This window comes from Plecotus auritus, assembly GCF_963455305.1.
Source record: "Plecotus auritus genome assembly, chromosome: 6".
Lineage (NCBI taxonomy): Eukaryota > Metazoa > Chordata > Mammalia > Chiroptera > Vespertilionidae > Plecotus > Plecotus auritus.
The window spans coordinates 75,819,310-75,841,914 of NC_137773.1; the positions used below are offsets into that span (position 1 = coordinate 75,819,310).

The 22,605-nt window shown below is 39.7% G+C and overlaps 1 protein-coding gene across 1 annotated transcript in view; it reads left to right on the forward strand.

Annotated features, from left to right (window-relative positions):
• Positions 1 to 22,605, forward strand: part of GALNTL6 (polypeptide N-acetylgalactosaminyltransferase like 6) — a 1,018,136-nt gene that overhangs the window by 945,536 nt on the left and 49,995 nt on the right. The window contains exon 10 of the mRNA XM_080673354.1: positions 5,836 to 6,057. Coding sequence (XP_080529480.1) covers positions 5,836 to 6,057 — 222 coding nt within the window. The remainder of the gene's footprint in view (positions 1 to 5,835; positions 6,058 to 22,605) is intronic.

Below are 22,605 nucleotides of genomic sequence, written 5' to 3' on the forward strand. Positions count from 1 at the left end.
TTCTTCTGTAACTTTCTCTCTAAAAGGCCAAGGCAGCTCTGAGCAGCCCACTCAAATCTTCTCTTTCAGTGTACTTTCCTTTTGCATGCTAAATAAACTTCCTCTTACACTAGATTCTTGGCTCTGAATTCTTTCCCTGCCAAATTTAAGAATCAAGATTGCTGAACTGAGGGCTGACATCACTGTCAACATTAATAAGGTTTTTTTAAAAAATTTTTAATAGATCAGTACTTGCCTGTAATTGGTAGAGGTACCAAAGAAAGGAGATATGGAAAGGGATTTCAAAGAGCACACAAAAACATTTGGAGGTGATGGATATGTTCATTATCTTAATTGGGATGATGGTTTCACTAATATATACATATGTCAAAATGCACCAAATTGTACACTTTAAATATGAGCAGTTTATTATTTATCATTATTCCTCAAAAAGCTCTTTTTAAAATTAGGCTTGTATGCACTTTTAAATAAGGTATGTAGTTAAATCATTTGGCTGCATTAAATGCCATCAGACATACTACCATAAATATCCGAAGTATTTGGCCAAAAAATATAATAGAGATATAATTAAATTACATCAAAACAGCCAAAAGCATGTAATCACTTGCAAACGGCTCACACAGCCTTAAGGAAGAAGAGAGAGGAAATGGCCTGTCGGAGCAGGCTCCCTTTTTAGTACTGGATTAGCCATCTCTCTTTATGCTGAAGGCTTCCCATGGACTTCAAAGAAGTCTTTAGATCAGAGAAGAATAGCACAAGGCTGAATAATTGTAGTGAGGTGGAGGCTCTTCTAAAGAGATTCTCTTTTGAGCTGTATCCATGATGACATTATCATACTATCAATGATGGGAGGGCTTTGGGGTGGGACTCTGGAGCTAGTAAAGTACTCTTAGGCTTCAAAGAAGAGAGAAGAAATGCATTTAAATCAAAGCAGAATTTTGGAAGTCAGGGGAGAGTGATGCAATTCCTTGCTGGAGGAGTGAATGTGACAAATAAACTCTTTCTGTGTGAGATTGGCTTTGCTAGCTATCAGCAATATCTGGCGGGAATGCACCAGACAAAAAAAAAAAAAAGGAGGGGGCGGGGAGGAATAGCTGAAGAAAGAGAAATCTATTACTAAACCCACCATAATACAATAGCTTAATATTGACACAAGCACAGTATGGGAATTGGGGTCACGCCAGTGCACATGTAATGATTGCACCCTGCAGAGAGAAATAGAAACAGGCTACTAAGGCAAGATGGCCCAGGTAATACACATGCATGGGACAACCTCATAGCCCGAGAAACAATCGACTCCCAGATAAAATGCTGAGAAACTGAATGAGGATTGTGTTTTTGAAATAATCAAACAGTAGGATCTAAAATGTTGCTGGCAAAAAAAAATAATAATAATTAGTGGATGGATTTATGCGGTTTCATGAACCAGCAGGTGTAATGGAACTATCTATTTTCTTCCTGCTGCACAATAAAGATGATCAGTCAGAGCTGGAAATCTGTTCCTAGGAACTGAAGCAGAAATGTGACTTAATGTTCCTGGCAAAAATATCAATTCAAAGACCTGATTATTCTGAGAATTAAGGAAAGATTTAGTGTTGGGTAGTGCAGAGCAAACAGAACCTGAATTCTAAAGACTTCTAATATAAGGCTGAACGTGTTAAATTGTGTTAATAAATATTTGGGCAACACAAAGAAAGAAGAGATTAATATCAGCTTCAGTTCAATAGAGGAATATTTGTGATATGCATGGAAGCACAGAAGGGTGATATAAAAATAGATGATGTTATCAATGTCTTATGCATAAAAGGTGCTCAGAATAACAGTTTTTATTTCATTTATGATTTCAAAAGTATGAAGGTCTTCTGCTTTTAAAAAATAGAGAAATCCTTCATTTGCTTTCTATACAAAAAAAAAAAATGTATTCTTCAGCTCCAGCAACTATCTTTCTCAAACTATTGCATGACTTCCATGCTGAGAATAACCCTAGCAGGTCAAAACTTCCTGGATCCATCTTGAATGGGATTGGGCCCTCTCCTCCAATCTCCTTTATCCACATACACTCAGGGCCTGAATGGAATCCAGCCCAGATGTGCAGACAGAAAGCCTTCACCTTATTTTCAGACTGATGTCAACAGCAAGCCCTACATTGTCCCTTCTAGCCATACTGAGCCCTGGCCTCCAGCTACCACTTAGCACTGCTGTTATCTTAAACTGTACGGCTGCTTGCCTGCTTGTTTCACTGATAGGGGGCCAGCAGGGTCCCACCCGGGAGCAATAGAAAAGCAGTGGGATTGTGGGCAGCATATTTAGATCAACTGTGTGTTATAGCCGACTTCTCTGCAGAGCGCTTGAAATTTTCCTGGAATAATTTCCACAGAAGAAAATATTCACTATGTATTGGCAACAGCAGCAAAATATGCCAGATTCTGCATATACAGTTAAGTAGTGAATTTAAACACTTTCATGGAACACACATTCTATACATTTTATGTATATCGGAAATAGGGTTGCCTCCATGTACTTGAATGTGTGTACATGTGTTCCCATCTGAAGACCCCAGTGAACTCAAATGTGTATATGGCTATTCTATTTCCTGAGTGGATGACTTTATTCTCTAATCAAGAAAAGAACCAGGAAACTCTTCTTGCAACTGCTTGTAATATTTCTCAGCTGTGGTTCCAATGTCCTCCCAAAAACGAAGTGCTGATTCGTGATAACAGTGCCAAATTAACATAGTGTATTGGGTTTTTTTTATATATATGTGTGTGTTTTCATTTATCTTTATTGTTGGAAGTTTTACATATGCCCTCCTTTTCTCCCATTGACCCCCTCCACCCCACATCTGCCTCCTTGCAGGCCTTCACCACATTATTGTCTGTGTCCATGGGTATATGCATATATGCATATAAATTCTTTTTTTAATCTCTCCTCACCCATCCACACCCACCCACACCTTCCCTCTGAGATTTGTCAATCTGTTTCATGCTTCTATGTCGATGGATCTATTTTGTTTATCAGTTTATTTTGTTCATTAGATTCTACATATGAGTGAGATCATGTGATACTTGTCTTTCTCTGATTGGCTTGTCTCACTTAACATAATATTCTCCAGGTCCCTCCATGCTGTTATTTTTCACAACTGCATAGTATTTCATGATGTAAATGTACCACAGTTTTTTTATGCACTCATCTACTAATGGTCACTTGGGCCGTTTCCAGATCTTAGCTGTTATAAATTGTGCTGTTATGCACATTGGGGTACATATATTCTTTCTGATTGGTGTTTCTGGCTTCTTATGATATATTTCTAGAAGTGGGATCACTGGGTCAACTGACAGTTCCATATTTAATTTTTTTTTTTGAGGAAACTCCATACTGTTTTGCACAGTGGCTGCACCAGTTTGCATTCCCACCAGCAGTGTAGTAGGGTTCCCTTTTCTCCATATCCTTGCCAGCATTTGTCATTTGTTGATTTGTTGATGGTAGCCATTCTGACAGGTGTGAGGTGATACCTCATTGACATTTCAATTTGCATTTCTCTGATGATGAGTGACTTTGAGCATTTTTTTATGTCTCTTGGCCATTTGTATATCTATTTAGATCCTTTGCAGTGTCTATTTAGGTACTTTGCCCATTTTTTTAATTGGATTCTTTGTCTTAGTTTTGTTAAGTTATATGAATTCCTTATATATCTTGGAAATTAACCCCTTATTAGATGTATCATTGCCAAATATGTTCTCCCATGCAGTTGGCTTCCTTTTCATTTTGTTTGTGGTTTCTTTTGCTGTGCAGAAGTATTGTTATTTCCAAAATAATGACTTCAGAATGATATTATTTGGCCAAACCCTGGACGGTTTATAAGCAGGGAAGTGGGAAGTGTTAGACAAGGCAATGCCAATGGGATGGTAGGCAGCACAACAAGGGCAAATAATGCATCAATGAACAAGTCTGATACTTTTGATGCAGGAATATTATAAAGAAGGGGACACAGAGGCAACCAAGAAATCAGAGTAGTCTTTGTAGCATTGTCTCTTTTCTGCATCTCGCTGCATCTCGCTTACCATAACTAACCAAGGAATCCATGAGGCAGCGAGGAGGTCAGATGGGGAGGAGGCCCAGGGAGATGCTGGATGTGGAGTTGGCAGGACAGAACAAGAAAAGTGTACGATCCCATTAGGAATAAAATATTTGAAGACTGTGTCTCCAAATCCAGCAGACCCCTGGAAACAGTTCCAGGCCTTAATTAGAATTTGATAGCAATTTTTAAGATAAAGTGATTTTCCTAAATATCACTAGTTTTGTTTGTTTGTTTTGTTTGTTTTTGTTAATCCTCAGCCAAGGATATTTTTCCATTGACCTTTTAGAGAGAGTGGAAGAGAGAGGGAAAGACAGAGAGAAACATCAATGTGAGAGAAACACATAGATTGGTTGCCTCCAGCATGCACACCCCTGGGACCCGGGCTGGGGAGGAGTCTGCAACTGTGGTAAGTGCCCTTGACTGGAATTGAACCAGGGACTCTTTGGTACACAAGCCAACACTCTATCCACTGAGCCAAATTGGCTAGGACAAAATATCACTAGTTTTTACTTTACTTTTACACATGTCTGGATCTTCTTAAAGTTCCCAGCTATTCTGTTCATCTTATCTTCTAATGCAAATGAAAACGTGGAAAGGGTCAATGTTCACACCAACTGGATACTTAAATTAAGGAATTTGAACACAAAACAAAGAGAACCATAGCCTATGGGACACCAGCCTATGAAACTGTGCTGCAAGCTGGAGGTATGAGACCTCATCTCTTCAAGACACTGCGGTTGCTTTGTCTGCCACGTAGCATCACAGGAATGTCAGAGAGCATCTCAGCTCAGCTAGCACCCTTCCCACAGATCACAGGAACAATGCAGTTCAGCTGTGGCCAAGCCCAGTACCCAGGCTCTCTGATTTCCAATGCTGCACTCTTTCTAGTGATAATAGCTACACTATCCATAATACCTACTGCGTGCCAGGTACTATTCTAAGCACTTTACAGGTTACTTTATTTAATCCTACAACCACTCCCATGATGTAGGTACAGATTACTATATGTACTTTCTTTCAGTGAGGAATCTGAGGCCTAGAATGTAATAACTCGCTCAATCTCAAAACTGACCAAAGGGCTGCGCTTCTTACCCTGAACGCACACATGCTCCCGCCCCTACACAGGGTGCTTATTTCCCTGCCAGCAACCTTCCTTCACCCCAGTGAAGAAGACTAGGTACTTGGTGCTTCCCTTCACCCGGCTTCATTGCGCAGCAATTTACTAGATTCTGCTTGGCGCCCGTGTCACACATAGAAAGTATCATCAGAACACCTGGTTTTGAATTGAGCAATGCTGCATTCTCTCTATAATTGGGTATCAGCTTGTTTGTCCTCCTTCTAAGCAAGATCCCTGACTGTTCCTTGAAATGCTTTAAACAAAGTGATGCCTAAGAGGAACTTTATTATCTCCAGTTTCACCTGCCTTAGTTCTATGTGAAAAAAGAAAGAATTTTTATAATTATGAAGTAACGGGAAGGATGGGAAAGTTGATACAATTGTAAACTGAATTTTTCCTGGCTCCAATTAATTATCTGATTGGCAACTGACCCCCATGCCAGAAGTGGGAATGCATGCAAAGCCTTGGGCTAATCATATCATACCCCATGCAGTTATGAAAACTCATCGTTAATAAGCCACCAACCGGAGCTGCCTGAGGTTGTCTGATTGCTTTCCCTTTTCTCTCTTCAACTTCTAGTGCAACTGAGCTCACCCTTGAGTGCATAGACCAATAAATGACAATCTTTTCTGCTGCACAGAACCTGAAGCGGGTGGCGGAGACCTGGATGGATGAATTTGCCGAGTACATTTACCAGCGCCGGCCAGAGTACAGGCACCTCTCCACGGGGGACATCTCGGCCCAGAAGGAGTTGCGCAAACAGCTCAAGTGCAAGGACTTCAAGTGGTTCATGGCCGCTGTGGCCTGGGATGTGCCGAAGTACTACCCTCCCGTGGAGCCCCCACCTGCTGCCTGGGGAGAGGTGAGGGGCGGCTGCGTGAACCCTGCTCTTGCTTTAGTGCGTCCATCTCCCGCAGCCTCAGGAGGTGGGAGGGGCCGCTGAAACCCTCAGTCCTTTGCCCAGCTAGAAAGTCACGTTAGCTTAAGTCACCTTGGCTAGGTGAATGGTCAACCTCTTTAGAAATCGCGAGGGGTGAGCATTCAGCCCTCAGCCCCTATAGCTCCACCTAAAACTTCTTGGCCACTGCTGACCCTCCCAAATGGATTTTTCAATATACCTGAAAAATATGTTTATTTGAGGTTAGTGAAATGACCATGAGAGCTTGTAGAGAATGAACATACCTGTCATGCTACTGCATGGATCAGGGTGACCTGACATCCATGATAAAATCCCTCGCAGGCACCCATGCTCAGCCTTGTTCCTGTCTGTATAAGCAAAGGACAAGGTGACAGAAGGGCTTGACTTTTTTCCTACCCAGGCTGTGCTGTGCAGAATCGTGAGGAAATGCATTTCCCTGATACCCGGAACTGTGACATGTGCGGGAGCCCCGTCTGTTCCTTAAATAAGCACTAACCTTTCCACCTCCAGACGCTTTAAATGTCCATCTTTGGGCATTAAAGGACTATTGTGCCGGTTCACTTCCATTCCATCCTGTGGCTATAGCCTTTTCCCCATAGAATAGAGTGTGTAAAGCAAGAACTGAAATTGGATAGGCTGGATATATCCTAGCAGCCTAATCTGCTTTTAGCAGAAGGTTATGGGGGCAGTGCAGGCTGGGCGCGACTCTTTCCACAGGCAGGAGTTGACTGTTGCACAGGACCCTTTTCAGCATCATCCTTGGTGTGTTTGGTGGTGTGGGGAGGGCGAGTCTTTGGTTAGTGTCTGTGGCTTGGTAGAGCTCTGACCCAGGTGGCTGGGGCATAGATGAAGAGGCCCCAGGTACTGAGGAGTGTTCCTGGGTGAGCTGTCCCAGCACCTGTAGAAAATGTATTCAGCAAGTTACATGTTTGCTTTGCTGAGAGGGTCCAGAAAGATGTCATTCTTTACCTGAGTCAGATCCCCAGACATGAAGGAGTGGAGGCCATCTCCACATGCTCCATCTCCTAATGTTTTTTATAATATATTTTTATTAATTTCAGAGAGGAAGGGAGAGGAAAAGAGAGATAGAAACATCAATGATGACAGAGAATCATTGATTGGCTGCCTCCTGCACACCCCACACTGGGGATCGAGCCTGCAACCCAGGCATGTGCCCTGGCCGGGAATCGAATCGTGACCTCCTGGTTCATAGATCAACCCTCAACCACTGAGCCATGGCGGTTGGGCTCTTAATGTCTTTTGTATGTGCATGTGGCCATGATACTGGCTGCTTAAATCAGTTAGTAATTTGGTCTAATCCTTTGCATCTTAAACATTTCATTAGAGTTTCCCTGGGACATTAGTAATATTAATCTACTGGTATTAATTTTAGCTATTTATCATGGGCTTAATTTACAACAGTGGAAATTGAAAGTACCCTCTAGAAAGAACTTTCTTAAGCTAATGCATCATAAGACATAGGAATCTTTTTACCCAATAAGCAGCTGAGTTCCTTCCTAGAGCATTATGGTTAAAATCATGTCTGTCATCTTTCTGTGATAATTTAAATGCAGTCCTGCCTTAGTGACCAAGAAATACTCCTGAAGACTTCACAGTATTATTGTGTGATTTGCAGCTGCATTAAACTTTCATCAATCTTTTCTCCACCTGCTATAAAAACAAAAATGTTTATTCCTACCTGCTTACTACTTTAAACTGCATGCAATTGGCCACATTTCCCCACATTACATGACTAAACTATAACAAGGTATATCCGAAGCACCTTGCTTGGAAACAGATTCAAGCTTTCATTGAGGTTCTAGAAGACATAACTTACCAGGAATAATCAAAATAAGACCCATTTTATGGCCAAGTAAGCTATGCCAGTATTTTTATCCATTACTCTAGACCAGTGGTCGGCAAACCGCGGCTCGCGAGCCACATGCGGCTCTTTGGCCCCTTGAGTGTGGCTCTTCCACAAAATACCACAGCCTGGGCGAGTCTATTTTGAAGAATTGGTGTTAGAAGAAGTTTAAGTTTAAAAAATTTGGCTCTCAAAAGAAATTTCAATCATTGTACTGTTGATATTTGGCTCTGTTGACTAATGAGTTTGCCAACCACTGCTCTAGACAGCCTCACACCTTTTACAAGGTTGTGTGGCCTTAGGGACATTTGCATTCATCATTCCTGGTCTAAATAATCAGACATTGAGAAGATCAGATTTTTTCTTTTAACATGATGGCAAATATCTTTCCTCAGTGCTTCAGAACAGCAAAGAAAGGGCATATTTAGGTTAAGGGAAAGAAGAAAATGGGGATCTAGGTCAAGGGCCATTGCGTTCAGTGGCATTTGTTTAGTGAAGGCATGCTGCAGAGCAAGAATGAAGAATGAAGGCAGGGGTTGGAGGGAGGCAGAAAGAAAGGAAGTGAACAAGTGACAAGGGTTTTCACTGGTAAATCGTTTTGAAAAATATCTATTTTCTAAGCAAAATAGAGCCCAAGAGTGAATGTAATACATATGCCTTTAATTCAGGAGGTAATTGAAGTGTTTGAAATGCAGCTTAATCTAAATGAAATAATGAAAAAGAAAAAATGTTTTCTAACTATACACTGGGTAATTACACCTTCTGTTTAAATGAGGACAAAAATTACTAAATGATCTCCGAAAAAAAAATCTTTCAAATTTTTTACTCTTGTGTTTTCTTTTCCCTTTGAGAGGGCTTTTAAAAATAATTGTTTTATTTTTTTAATAAATATACAGGAAAGTTGCAAAGATAGTGCAGAAAGTTTTCATATACCCTTCAACTCACTTCTTCTCATGTTAACATCATATGTTTGTACATTGGAACTAGTAATTAACATTGGTAAAATACGATTACCAAAAGTATGGACTTTATTCGGATTTCACCAATGTTAAATGTTTTTACTAATGCCTATTTTCTATGCCAGGACCCAATCTAGTACATGAGAGGGCTGTTCAATTTCCTATAAACTTTCATTGTTAGAATGGGCAAAGCGACTAAATAAATGTCAATTGCTGTTTTAGTAAGAAAGTGAAAAAAGAAATGCAGGCTGTGGGGTTTTTTAAAGCAGTTAGAGGAAAAAACCACCAACATCCAACAAAGTAAACCTAAGCATTCTTTACGGGAGACCTGTGCCAAGAAGCGGGGAAACTCGCTGTTTTGTGCACTTGTACTTGGAATGATTTTCCACCTGCTTTTCCGTGCCAGCCTCATTCTGGGTAAACAGAGAAGAGCTTAGGCAATTTTTGGCTCTGGTAGTTGAAACCCAGTTTGTAAAGGATCTGTGACAGACCTTACACGCCATCTAAACTGCTACTCATGTCCCTGACAAATTCAGCTGCATTGCTGCACTTGTCTCCTAACTTATCTCTCTGCTTCTGCCCTTTCTCCCTTCTGTTTATTCTCGACATAGTCCACTTACAATGGAATCTGGCCCCTCCTCCATTCAAAACCTTTCAGTAGCTACCATATCTCTAAGGGTAAGAACCAAAGTCCTTATCTGTTCCATAAATGATCTGACTCCTGTTGTGGTCCCTTCAATCTCCTCTCTTATGTTTCACCACCAGCTTACTTTTCTCTGGGCACACTGGCCTCCTCACTCTTCTTCCAGCTGGCCAGACACTATCCTGCCTTAAGGCCTTTGCACTTGCTATTCCTTCTGCTTAGAATCCTCCAGCTTCAGAAATCTTATGTCTCCTTTCCTCACTTCCTTCAGGTTCTTACTCAAAAAATCATCTTCTTAGTTATGCCTCTGTGGTCACCCTGTGTATTGTCTGGAACAATTCACAAACACATGGATTTTCATGCTTACACATATCCAATCCCCATTCCCTGCTTTGTTTTCTCCTCAGGATCCATTACTATACAACAAAGTATCTAATGTATATATTTATTGTATTTCTCATATATCTGCTCCACTAGAAAACAAGCTCCACAACATAGGGATTTTGTTGATTTGGGGAGTTAGAACTGCTAGAAAAAGTGTTTGGCATGTAGGAAGTGCTCAATAAATACTTGTTGAATGAATAAATGAATAGAGGGCCCTGGCTCCCTATTGTTCTCCTCCTTGTTCAGTGCTCTGCCTACACACTTTCAAAGAGCAAGCACACTGAGTGCTCACTCTGCTTTACCAACCCCTCCTTGGCTGCACAAAGTCCACCTTTAGGGAAGCTTGGCTAGGAAGACAGTTTGTGTAATGCATTTTGGGTAAGTCATTCTGATGGACTGTCAGGTCTGTGGTCCACATGGTAGTCAAACAAGATATGGAATGCTCTCTAAGGAGAAAAAGAAAAAAACCCCAAAGTGAGAATTTTCTTACCTGGCAATTTCCAAACTCTACTTTCAGCTTCCTACTTAAAAGACAAGAAGACATTAAAGCCATATCTGGTGGAGACATTCTCTCCAGAACTCATTCCATCCTCCGGTGCGCAGAGGCAGTGGTAGAGTATGGAGGATATGGGGCCCAGAGAGAATAAACAGGATTTGAGCTGTGTAATAAGTCCAACATCCCTTAGAGCTCTTCAAATAGAAGCAATGTGCTTTTCCATGGTGCTGTGTTGGGTAGGGTAAGGACAGATTTAAAGTGGAAAACTCTTCTTAAATCATGCACATATGGAGTGTCTTTTTTTGTGTCAAGATGCTAAATGAAACAGAATCTCCCATTTTTTTCTCCTTCTTATCCCTTCCCTCCTTAGAATTCATGAATTTGCTAAAGTCATTTATAGTACTCCTTTATAGTCCAAAAAGGAGACTTCTGCAGAATCGCCAATATCATGTGTAAGAGAGAATAAAAGTAGTAAAACAGACAAACTTGTCTCTTCCAACCTGCACCATAAATTCTTTTAAGAAGCGTCTGCTTACTGTCCTCAATGTGCCAATCTTGGCCCATCCGCTTGTCATCATGCAATTGGGCAAAACTTTCTTTAAATCTTTATTTTAAAAACTCATCTCAATACCTAACTGCTTCAGCTGCTATTTAAATTCCTTCCTCAAGATTAATGTCACCCTGGATTATGGAACATTCACAGAGCGAGGCACCCTAAATAATCCCTGGTCTCCTCCTCTGCTTTGGGCAGCTCCTGCCTTCTTTCCATGCTTCCTTTATTCTAATGTACTCTCAGTGCACAAGCTTTTCCAGTTTCTCCATATCAGCTTACATGAAAGGAAGTTCGACACTAGGAGCTGCATTATTTGAAAGACCATCTGAGGATGTGATGTTGTCTTTTTCAAACAAATGATGTGTAACTGCTGATGCTGTAAAGGCCAAAGCTTTCTACACAAGGAGTGAGGTTCTCCCCCATTCTCTTGGGAGAGCCATGGCCAGCTTCCCACCTTCCCCTGCAACCTAGTCTTACAACAAGGAAAGGTACAAAGTCAGATTGCCCTGCTACTCCCCCAGCAGCTCTGCAGGGACCTTCCTTGCCATTCAAGCCAGATCTTTAAATTAAGCAGTCATTCAGAGATGCTTTGCCATTCTCTGAGTGTATTAGAGTTGACTTGATCTGTCATTTATTTTCTCAGGCAGAAGCAATGCCAGAGGGCTATGCTAATTCATCTCTCTGGAGCTCAACAACAAGGTTGAGAAAAATGTAAAAACAAATAAAGAATCACATTGTCCTTTCAGATCTTACTACGTGCTTTCTGAGTTGTCAACAATTGAGAAAGTTGAAGACAAACTTAAGTATCTGTGATAAATATAGTTTTAGTTCCATATTCTCAGCTGAGTAAATTGGACATGTTCCCAACAGTGGCCATTTGACTCAAGTCATGATGGAATCAGAGTTAACAGATTTATTTTTCTTCTCTTATATGCCAAACAAAACTCTCTGTCTTTTCCATTTATTTTGTTCTTTTTTAAAATGTATGTATTCATATTGACATATATTCACACACATAAGTATATGCCTTTTGGGGTTCATGTGACAGAAGTAAATTAAATTTTAACTGTATGTTAGCCTAATTATGAATTCATCTTAATGTTTAAGTTTCACTGACAATTGATACCTTTCGACTTCCAAAAAAAAGCTACGAAATTAATAGAATTTGAGGATCCTTCAATTATCTCTGTGGCCTCAGAGAGATGGCATTGATGGAACAAATTCAGTATAATTTTTTCAGTCATGGACTTAAGAACTATGTCCACCTTACCCATTCTTTAACCAAGTGCCTGTAAGACTGCCCTTAACTTGCCTTAAAAACCCAGTGACCACCACAGGTGGAGAACAAGAATAAGCACCGCAAAAAATAAATAAATAAATAAATAAATAAAGATTTTCCGGGTCCTGGAATAAAAATTAGAAAATAATTTTTAACTGGGAATCAGTTCTAAGTGAGCAAGACTGATCCCAGTTTGCATAATCGGGCTTGGAATTTGGTTTTAATCACTCACAGGCAGGCAATAATTAAAAGCAAAGCCAATGTTCCCCTAAGTGTCCTTGTAATGTCTTGAGCTGCTCTGTTAGCAGTTAGTGGGTCCTGACTGGCCCTGTTCCAAACTCTGGGAAGTATGCTGAACGATAAGCAGTCCCTTAAATTCACAGTAGATACGTTTTGGGCAACCTTAAGGTCATCCGTCAGAATTAGAGTTTGAGCTTAACTATCTCTGTGTGGGTTTGGGACATGCCAAATAAGTACACCCGTGCTCCCCTGCAGCCTCCACGGCTAAATTCTTTCTCTACCATTTATTTTCCTACAATTATCTCTTCTTTTTTTATCCATTTGATTAGATTTCTTCCTATTAAATTTGAGATCTAGGAATTAACTTCAACCAGCTTAGATTTCCAGAATTCTGTTTTTGTCTAATCAACAACCCAGTGGTATTTGGCTAAGATCTTTCCCTTTTTATGGTGTCATGCATAGCTCTTTCTATTGAGCCTCTATTGCCCATTGTGATGCCTGTTAGTGAGTCAATTTCTAAATTAAGATGGCCTGTCCTTTAGGTCCATTACAAAGAGAAACTATCATAGCAAGATAATCTCAAGAGGAGCTTAACTTTCCAGACCAATCTCTAACACAAGAAAGGCAAATTACTTTTCCAGTCTTGTTCTAGACCCAAGTCATCCAGAACCAATGATAAACATCCACGCTTTTTGCCTATGCTTTCTTGTCTGAGTTGCATACAAGTTTGTAGCAGATAATTTTGTTCCAGATTCTACCATTCAAATACTGCTATTCTACTGGAAATAATAAAAACCCATATGGTGTGATGCCAGAAATAAGGAACTACATTTTCCACAATATCTTTGCTTGAAAATATACTGAGATTGAGATATCACTTCACACCTGTCAGAATGGCTGCCATCTATAAATCAACAAAAACAAGTGTTGGCAAGGATGTGGAGAAAACGGAACCCTAGTCACTGTTGGTGGGAATGCAGACTGGTGCAGCCACTATGGAAAACATAGTATGGAGTTTCCTCAAAAAATTACAAATGGAACTGTCTTATGGCCCAGAAATTCCACTTCTGGGAATTTATCAAAAGGAAAAAAAGCTGTGGTACATTTACACAATGGAATACTAATCTGCTATAAAAAGCAAGAACATGTTACCCTTTTTGATAGCTTGGATGGACCTGGGGAACATTATACTAAGTGAAATAAGCCAGTCAGAGAAAAACAAGTACCATAAGATTTCACTCATAGGTGGAATTTAACGAACAAACTACACTACCAAGCAAAAAAGAGACAGACTCATGGGTAGAGAGCAGGCAGACAAATCTGGTTGGGGGGAGGGTAGCAAAGGGGTGGAAGGATTGAGTAAAAAAAGAAAAAAAAGAGAACTCATGGACATGGACATCAGTGTGGTGATTGTGGAGGGCAGGGGGTGGGTGGAGATAGAAGAATGCATAGAGGAAATAAATGCTGATGGAAAAAATAAAATAATTAATTCAGATTGACCAATAAAGCAAATCTAACTCTCTGCTGTATATAATACACATCTGAATCAAAATAACACAGAAAAATTAAAGGATTAAAGAATAAACACAGATATACCAGGTAAATCCAAGTAATAAAGAAGCAGAGGTTGAGATTTTAATATGAAACCAGGTAGAATGAGGTTTTTAAAAAAGCTTAAAAGGTTTTTTTAAAGGTCAAGAAAATACATTATAGTGACTAAAGACCGCAATTTCTAGAGAAACAACTTTCAAAGGTAGAAACTGCTGGAAATGCAAGGAGAAACTGACAGAAACACACCAATAATAGGACAGCTTAACATAGTTCTCTCCATGCAAGAAATAATAGGAGGACCAAAATTAATGCAGCTGAGTATACTAATCTAAACCCTGTGATCAATAATGGAGATCTAATAGACCTATTTAACTCTGAAAAACTTTTTTTTAATTTACCTTCCTTTTAAGTACACAGATTTAAAAGTAGGTTAATGTTATAAACAAATAAAGTTTGCTGCATATATAAAAAGAGATCCAAATAGAAAATCAACAAAATAAGCACCCTATATTCTTACATTTGAATTGGAAATGTCAATGTAATTCAACTTTTTTCTCACATTCTAAAACTACCAATTTTCTAGCTGTGTTCACTGAAAAGGCCTAGAAACATTTTAAATCCCACACCTGATGCTCAACTGTGGTGTCTAAATAGGATTCTCCACTAAATGGAACTAGGGCTCCTTGAAGAATGTGTGATTTTAGTTGTGGGGCAGGAGATGTAGAAAATAAGCTGGGACATTTTGTTGCTTTAGAAAACAAGGAAGGAAAGGAAGCTGTCAGAGGCTGGTGGAGGTCGTGTCAAAAGGACCTGGAAAGAGGTTTCCTCTTGCCATAGATGGGACAATATGAACATCAAAATGAGCAAATGATCCAATTACTTTAAATGTACTATATAGAGATTCATAATGGTGCTTTAAACGCTCAAGAGGTAAAAGAAAGAGAGAATAAAAACCACTGTATGCCATTGGCAGTTGCTAGGACACCAATTCATTTCTCTGAAAACTGGCATTTTAAAGGGAAACAAGTATTTTTCTTGGTTTTCTGTATAATATACATTTTAATGTATCCAAAGAGTCCTAGTGCTTGAAAGTTTTTAATAGAGATTCTGAGATAATGAATTCAAAGAGAAAGAATTAGAAAAATCACTATGTTTCAACCCCTCATGCACTAACTGCTCATCATTGGAAGGTAAAAGCATTCGATGAACTAGAGATGAAAAACAATAAAATTATCAATCTGCCCTGTCATCTGAACCCACTGATCAATTTTAGCATCAGAAAAAATGAATCATACAGGCATTGTGATATGATGCAATGTGAAGGCATTTTAGACAAGCTGGAAAATTAAGAACTATCCTTGAAATACCTTAAAAAAAAAAAAGACAGAAAAAAAACTAAATCTAAATTTAAGCCTTTAAATCTAATTTTAGTCTGCAGGAAATTCAGGGAATAGAAGATAAAGTTAAACATCTCAAGCCAAATCTAGAATGTAAGGACCTAAGTACATGGCAGGGAGAGAAGAGGAAGAGGGGGACTACTCTAAATTGCGAGATATTCACAAGGCTCTGTGGAGCTTAACAACCAAACGCAATGAAATAGAACTTGTTTGGATCTTGAATAGAATACTAACTAAAAAGAAACATTTTTAGGCAATTGAAAGGTATCTGAATATGGGCTAGGTATTAGATGATACTAAGTAGTTGTTGCTAATTTGTGGATATATGAGAAAATGTTCTCTTCCCCCCCCCCTTACATATCTCTCTCTTTCTCTCTCTCTCTCTCTCTCTCTCTCTCTCTCTCTCTCTCTCTCTCTCTCTCTCTCTCTCTCCCCCTTCCTCTCTCCCTCCCTTTCTCTCTCTCTTTCTCCTGCAGAAGCTTACTAACTATTTAAGGATGAAATGACATAATGTGTGTGAATTGCTTTAAAATTCTCCAACAAAATAAAAAATAGGAGATTGGGAAGGAGAAGATAGATGAACAAAGTATGGCAAAATGTTGATGATTTCAAAAACAGGTGTTTTGAGCATAGACATTTTCATAATAAATAGGTTTTTTATCAAATGCATTACCTTAGAAGGTATGTGGGAACATGATAACAATAGGGAAAGAGAGCATAAATTTTGTGATGTTGTAGACATCAGAATTTTTACTTTACAATTACTATATTAAAACCCATCATCTTAATGTTGAGTGGCATAATGCCTCTAAAATATAATATTTCACTCAAATTTTTGTATTTAGGATATTTATTAGCTCTATCCTAGAGCTGGTGTAGAATAACCTAAGAAATGATACTGTATAACATGTGAGCAGATGGCACTTTCCTTTCTCCCTAAATCTCTCTCTCCCTCTTCCTCTCCCTCTCTCTCATGTCTAAAGGTTGGAGCATTGGTTTCTAATTGTCCAGAAGACTGTCTTCTTTTTCACCAGAAATTAAAATTAGCTTTTAAAATCATACTATGATTAGTAAAATTTATAGAATAGCTCAAGTTTTCAAAAGCTTACTATCATTGGTTTAATCCTCCAAATGTACATGAAACACATAGTCCAGCTATTCATAATTTAACTAGATAGCAATAGGGTATTTAGAAATTAAAGAATGGGTAAGAATCAGCACTATACTATGTTCACCAAAGGTTCTAGTCACCAAAGTGAAAATTACCACCTATCAATCTGAGTTCATGATTAAGAGAGTCAAAATAATGAGTTCATTGTTGGGCATAAAGAAATAATCCATTTTAGCAGAAGTAAAGTAGCCAAAGGTCATAGAACTAAAAAGCCCTGAGAGCCCCAGCGGGTTTGGCTTCGTGCATAGAGCGTCAGCCCACATACTGAAGAGACCCAGGTTTGATTTCTGTCAAGGGCATGTACCTGAGTTGCAGGGTCGATCCCAGCCCTGGGCAACCAATCAATGTGTCTCTCTCACATGGATGTTTCTCTCTGTCTCTCCACCTCCCTTCCACTTTCTCTAAATATCAATGGAAAGATAGCCTCAGGTGAGGATTAACGAAAGAAAACAGAAAAAGAAAAAAAACAAAGCCCTGAGACACAAAGGTCACATAACTGCTAAAGTGAGGCAGGTATCTAAGGCCTACTTGTGAAAATGAGCATACCTGCGAGAGTACTCAGCCATGATTGCTGATTACCCAGATACATGTTCGCCTGTTATCAGCCTGGTCCATGTGGAAAAGTTTAGAAGCATCAGCCTAAGGAAAAGGCTGGATGGATGAAACTGACACTCCTCTTCGAAGATCCAGAAACTGGCTCTTTTCTGGCACTCACTATTATCAGATCCCAAGAGAAAAGGGCTCTCCCCAACTAAGAGTTACAGGGGGCTGAGAACAATACCAAAATGTCCACTATTAATTGTCAGTGAAAAGTACAACTGTCACAAAGCTCAGAAATCCACTTGCCAAAGGTTCATGGCAAATCTCTCTATTGATTTTGTATGATAAATCACTTCCAAGGGGAACAGAAAATCATGACATGCATATCATCACTCATTCTCTCCATGTAAGCAGACTAGGTAGGAGTCAAAAAGTTGTTTGATGAACATGCAGTCACAACAAAGATGAAGAGAATATTTAATGGCATCAGGGACGTCAGTGGTGGGTTTGATTTGCCTTGACAAAACAACACTCAAAGTCTGCTGGCTGTGCCCTCCAGCTTCAGCTCCATCCTAAGAACAACCCTGCCATTGAGATGGGGAATATGTGCAGTGCTGGTTAGCATTTGAATGGTACTAGCAACATTCATTTCTCAGTCACCTTGTCTGTCCTTCCATTGCTGAATAACACCTAATCAACACATTCTTTCTTTTTTTCCTGCTGATCCATTGCATGAGCTGTTGTAGAGTTTTGCTGGCCATCCTGTCTCCTTCACGTGACCTTACTTATCTGCTATCTGACCTACCAAGTGTTCTTTTTGTTGTTATTATTAATTCTTACCCCATGATATTTTTTCCATTGATTTTTAGAGAAAGTGGAAGGGAGAGGGAGAGACAAAGAGAGAGAAATATCTATGTGAGAAAGACACATTGATTGGTTGCCTCCTGCACATGCCCTGACCATGGCTGGGGATCAAGCCTGCAACAAAGGTACATGCCCTTGACCGGGAATTGAACCCATGACGCTCTAACCGCTGAGCAAAACCAGCTAGGGCTCAAGTGTTCATTTTTATTCATCTTTTTTTATTCTGCACATATTAATGGACCAGGTACTGTGCTCATCACAAGGGATGAATGGTGAGCATGTCAGACACAGTTTTTGCTTTCATGTGGCTGCAGGACTAGTGATCTATAATGAGCTATAATTATAAATTGCTTTCATAATTTTGAGGCACATTCAACTCACTTGAAGGATACTGAGTAAATCCCAGAGTTTTGAAACCCTTTGCAATGTGCAGAACGACTTCTGATGAGATCACATCTTCATGACCAGGTCATGGTAGGACAAAACAATTAGAACATGTTGTTTTTCAGTATTCTCAGGTACCAGCTTATGCAGCCCCCATATGCAAATCCACAATTCACCCTCTTACATTAACAGGTTACTCATATAAGTGCATGAAAATGAGTCTACAAAATGCCACATTGTAACAACTTCCAAATTAAAATAGAAGATAATTAACACAGTGTTAATTATCCTTTAGTTTTCCTCACTCATTTATTCTACAAACTTGAATCAAGCTCACACCACCACATTTAAAGCACAATGTGCAATGTTGTGGCAAATACAATAATAAATAGGAAAAGTTCATGTTCTCAATTTCTCATAGGTCAATACACATCCTCAGTCCTACCCAATTCCCTAGCACCTTTCTTTGTTCAAATTTTAGCTCCAACATTTACTGGACCTGTTGGAATCAGGCAAATTGGCTTAATCTCTCTGTTTCCTCAGCAATAAAATGAGAATAATAGTCCCTACATTATAGAATCTGTTGAGGATCAACTGTAATGATTCATATAAAGCTCTTACCTCAATATCTAGCATATGGCAATACCAGTAGTAATTTGTACATCCAAATTAATGGCCAGCAGTATGACTGGAGTTGTTGTTGTTCTTGTTGTTTTAACAGTTTCTGACCATCTCACAGCTAAATTAATGCAAAAGTACCCAAAGATAGTAATTCCACGTATGCTATAGTTATTGACAATTAAAATTTAAAAGACCACATATCTCAAAGATAAATTACATTTAATTCTCTTTCCTACCAAAGTGAAATGAGTAAAAATTCTCTCCCGAATAAAATTGTTTTTGTCTCCCACCAAAGGTTCAATTTTCAAAAAAATAAAAAATACTTTGGATAGAAGATGCAAACTAAATACAACAAATGAACTAAATATGAAAAAGAAATGTATTGCTGTAGTGTCAGACTCAATTGTGACATTCTAAATGAACACATGATGGGTGGAGTAAAGAGTTCAAGTTCATATCCAGCCTACATCTAGATTACATTGAGCAGAGGAATGGAAGAATCTCCCATTTTTGAAATACTCCTTCCTTCTCTCTCTTTCCAGCTCTTCCTCTCCAAATGAATTAGAAAATTGCTTACGAATTTAAAAGCAGATATTGCCTCTTTCAGTATAAGAGTATTCTCTAGTTTTAAAAACCCTTTGACTTGCCCTCCTTGGTTGCAAAACATAGATATTACAGCTGGAAAGCTTGTCTGTGACTCTTTGAGTTGTGTATTAAAGAAAACAATGTTATTTAGTTTCTGAAGAAGATAGCATGGATTTAAAGAGAGTTAATCTCACATAAAGCAGGATTGGGGTGGTGAATAAAAATAAAATGCTTAAGCCAAAACCGGTTTGGCTCAGTGGATAGAGCGTCAGCCTGCGGACTGAAGGGTCCCAGGTTCGATTCCGGTCAAGGGCATGTAACTTGGTTGCGGGCACATCCCCAGTGGGAGGTGTGCAAGAGGCAGCTGATCGATGTTTCTCTCTCATCGATGTTTCTGACTATCTATCCCTCTTCCTTCCTCTCTGTAAAAAATCAATAAAATATATTTAAAAAAAAAATAAATTAAAAAAATAATAATAAAATAAAATGCTTAAGATATGTACACATATAATACCTTAATAAAAAAATTTAAAAAAATAAAATAAAATGCTTACCACTTACACCTACCTGTATTTGGTCTTAACTTCCTCCTTGTACTCAGAAGTAAACCCAGTCATTTGCGGAATCCTATCTAATAAAAGAGTAATATGCAAATTAACCATCACTCTGCTACACCCACAAGCCATGCCCACCAGCCAATCAGGAGCAAGTATGCAAATTAACCCAACCAAGATGGCTGCAGCCACAGAGAGAGCAGGAGGCTTGGGTTTCCCTGGCAATGGAGGAAGCCAAGTTTTCCGCACACCCTGGCCAGCCCAGGCCTCCACTCAAGGCTACAAAGTTTCAATTATAGAAGATAAATAAATCCCAACAAAAATGGTGGCAGCCACGGAGCTGGAGAGAGCAGGGGGCTTGGGTTGCCCCCGGCGATGGAGGAAGCCAAGCTCCTGCAGCCCTGGCCTGCCTTGGCCTCTGCTACAAAGTTTCAATTATAGAAGATAAATAAATCCCAACAAAAATGGCTGTGGCCATGGAGCAAGCAGGAGGCTTGGCTCCACTCCAGGCTACAAAATTTCAATTATAGAAGATAAGTAAATCCCAGATCCCAAGGCTTCTGCTTGGGTCGCCGGGGGACGTGGCCATTCTGCAAACCACCACAGGCCCCTCGCCCAGGCCTCCCCACACCCCAAGGGAACCCCCAAACTGATCCAGGACACCCATCAGGGCAAACCAGCGGCCCCCACCTGTGCACCAGGCCTTTATCCTATCTAATAAAAGAGTAATATGCAAATTGACCATCACTCCAACACACAAGATGGCTGCCCCCATGTGGACACAAGATGGCGCCACAAGATGACCAGCAGGGGAGAGCAGTTCGGAGGGAACAGGCCTGCAAGGGAGGGCCATTGTGGGTGATCAGGCCAGCAGAGGAGGGCAGTTGGGAGAGACCAGGCCTGCAAGGGAGGGCAGTTAGGGGTGATCAAGCCTGCAGGGGAGGGCAGTTGGGGGAGACCCAGGCCTGCAGGGGGAGCAGTTGGGGGCAAATAGGCTGGCAGGGGAACAGTTAGGCATCAATCAGGCTGGCAGGCAGAAGCAGTTAAGGGCAATTAGGAAGGCAGGCAGGCGAGCAGTTGGGAGCCAGCAGTCCTGGATTGTGAGAGGGATGTCCGACTGCCCGTTTAGGCCCAATCCCGGTAGGACATCCCTCGAGGGTCCCAGATTGGAGAGGGTGCAGGCTGGGCTGAGGGACACACACACCCGTGCACGAATTTCGTGCACCGGGCCTCTAGTTTCCAGATTATTATCTCTCCTAAAACAATTATGCATCATAAATAGAACATATAATGCTGTATATCTTTATAACTCTTTTCCTAATGTGTAAAATGGTGCTGAAAGATGTTGTTGGTGTGTCATACAATACGTTCTAAATACATTAAGAAAATTATATTTTTTCAGAAGCCCTATTGTGACAAGTTTCTTCTAATATCTACCCCAAAGCAAAGGAATTAGGTCCTGCCTTGTATGTCTGGCTGCTCCCCTCTGCTTGGCTGCTTCTCTTTCATGGATTTACAGGAAGCAAACGCAACTGCCCCAATTATCATCGAATAAGTACTACATTTTTTTAAATTATGGTAAAATATGCCTAACATAAAATTTGACTTTTTAATCATTTTCAGTGTACAGTTTAGTGGCATTAAGTACATTTTCATTGTTATGTAACTGTCACCAGAACTTTTTATCACCCCAAGTTGAAATGCTATACCCATTAAGTAACTCCTCCTTCTCCCTCCCCCAACCCAGTAACCTCTATTCTATTTCCATTTCTATGAGTTTGACTGTTTCAGGTACCTTGTGCAGATAGAATTATATAATGTCTATACTATTGGGGCTGGCTTATTTCGCTTAGCATGTCTTTAAGGTTCATCCATGTTATAGCATGGATGAGAATTTCATTTGTTTTTAAGGCTGAATAATATTCCATTGTATACATATATGACATTTTGTTTATCCATTCATCCATTAATAGACATTTGGGTGGTTTCCACATTTTGGATATTGTGAATAATGTTGCTATGAACATGTGTGTACAATGGGCTATACAAGTCTTTGCTGTTAAGTCCTTTGCGTACATACCTAAAAGTAGAATTATAAGTGATATGGTAAGTCTATGTTTAATTTTTTAGACACCACCATTTGTTTTCAATAGCGGCTGCACATTTATATTCCCAGCAGCAATGCACAAGAGTTCCAATGTCTCCACATCCTTATCAAGACTTGTTTTCTGTTGTGTTTTATAATAATCCTAATGGATGTAAAGGAGTATCTCAATGTGGTTTTGATTTGCATTTTCCTGATGATTAGTGATGGTGAGCATCATTCCTTATGCTTATATGTCATTTGTTTATCTTCTTTGGAGAAATGCCTATTTAAATCTTTGGCTCATTTTTTATTAGATTGTT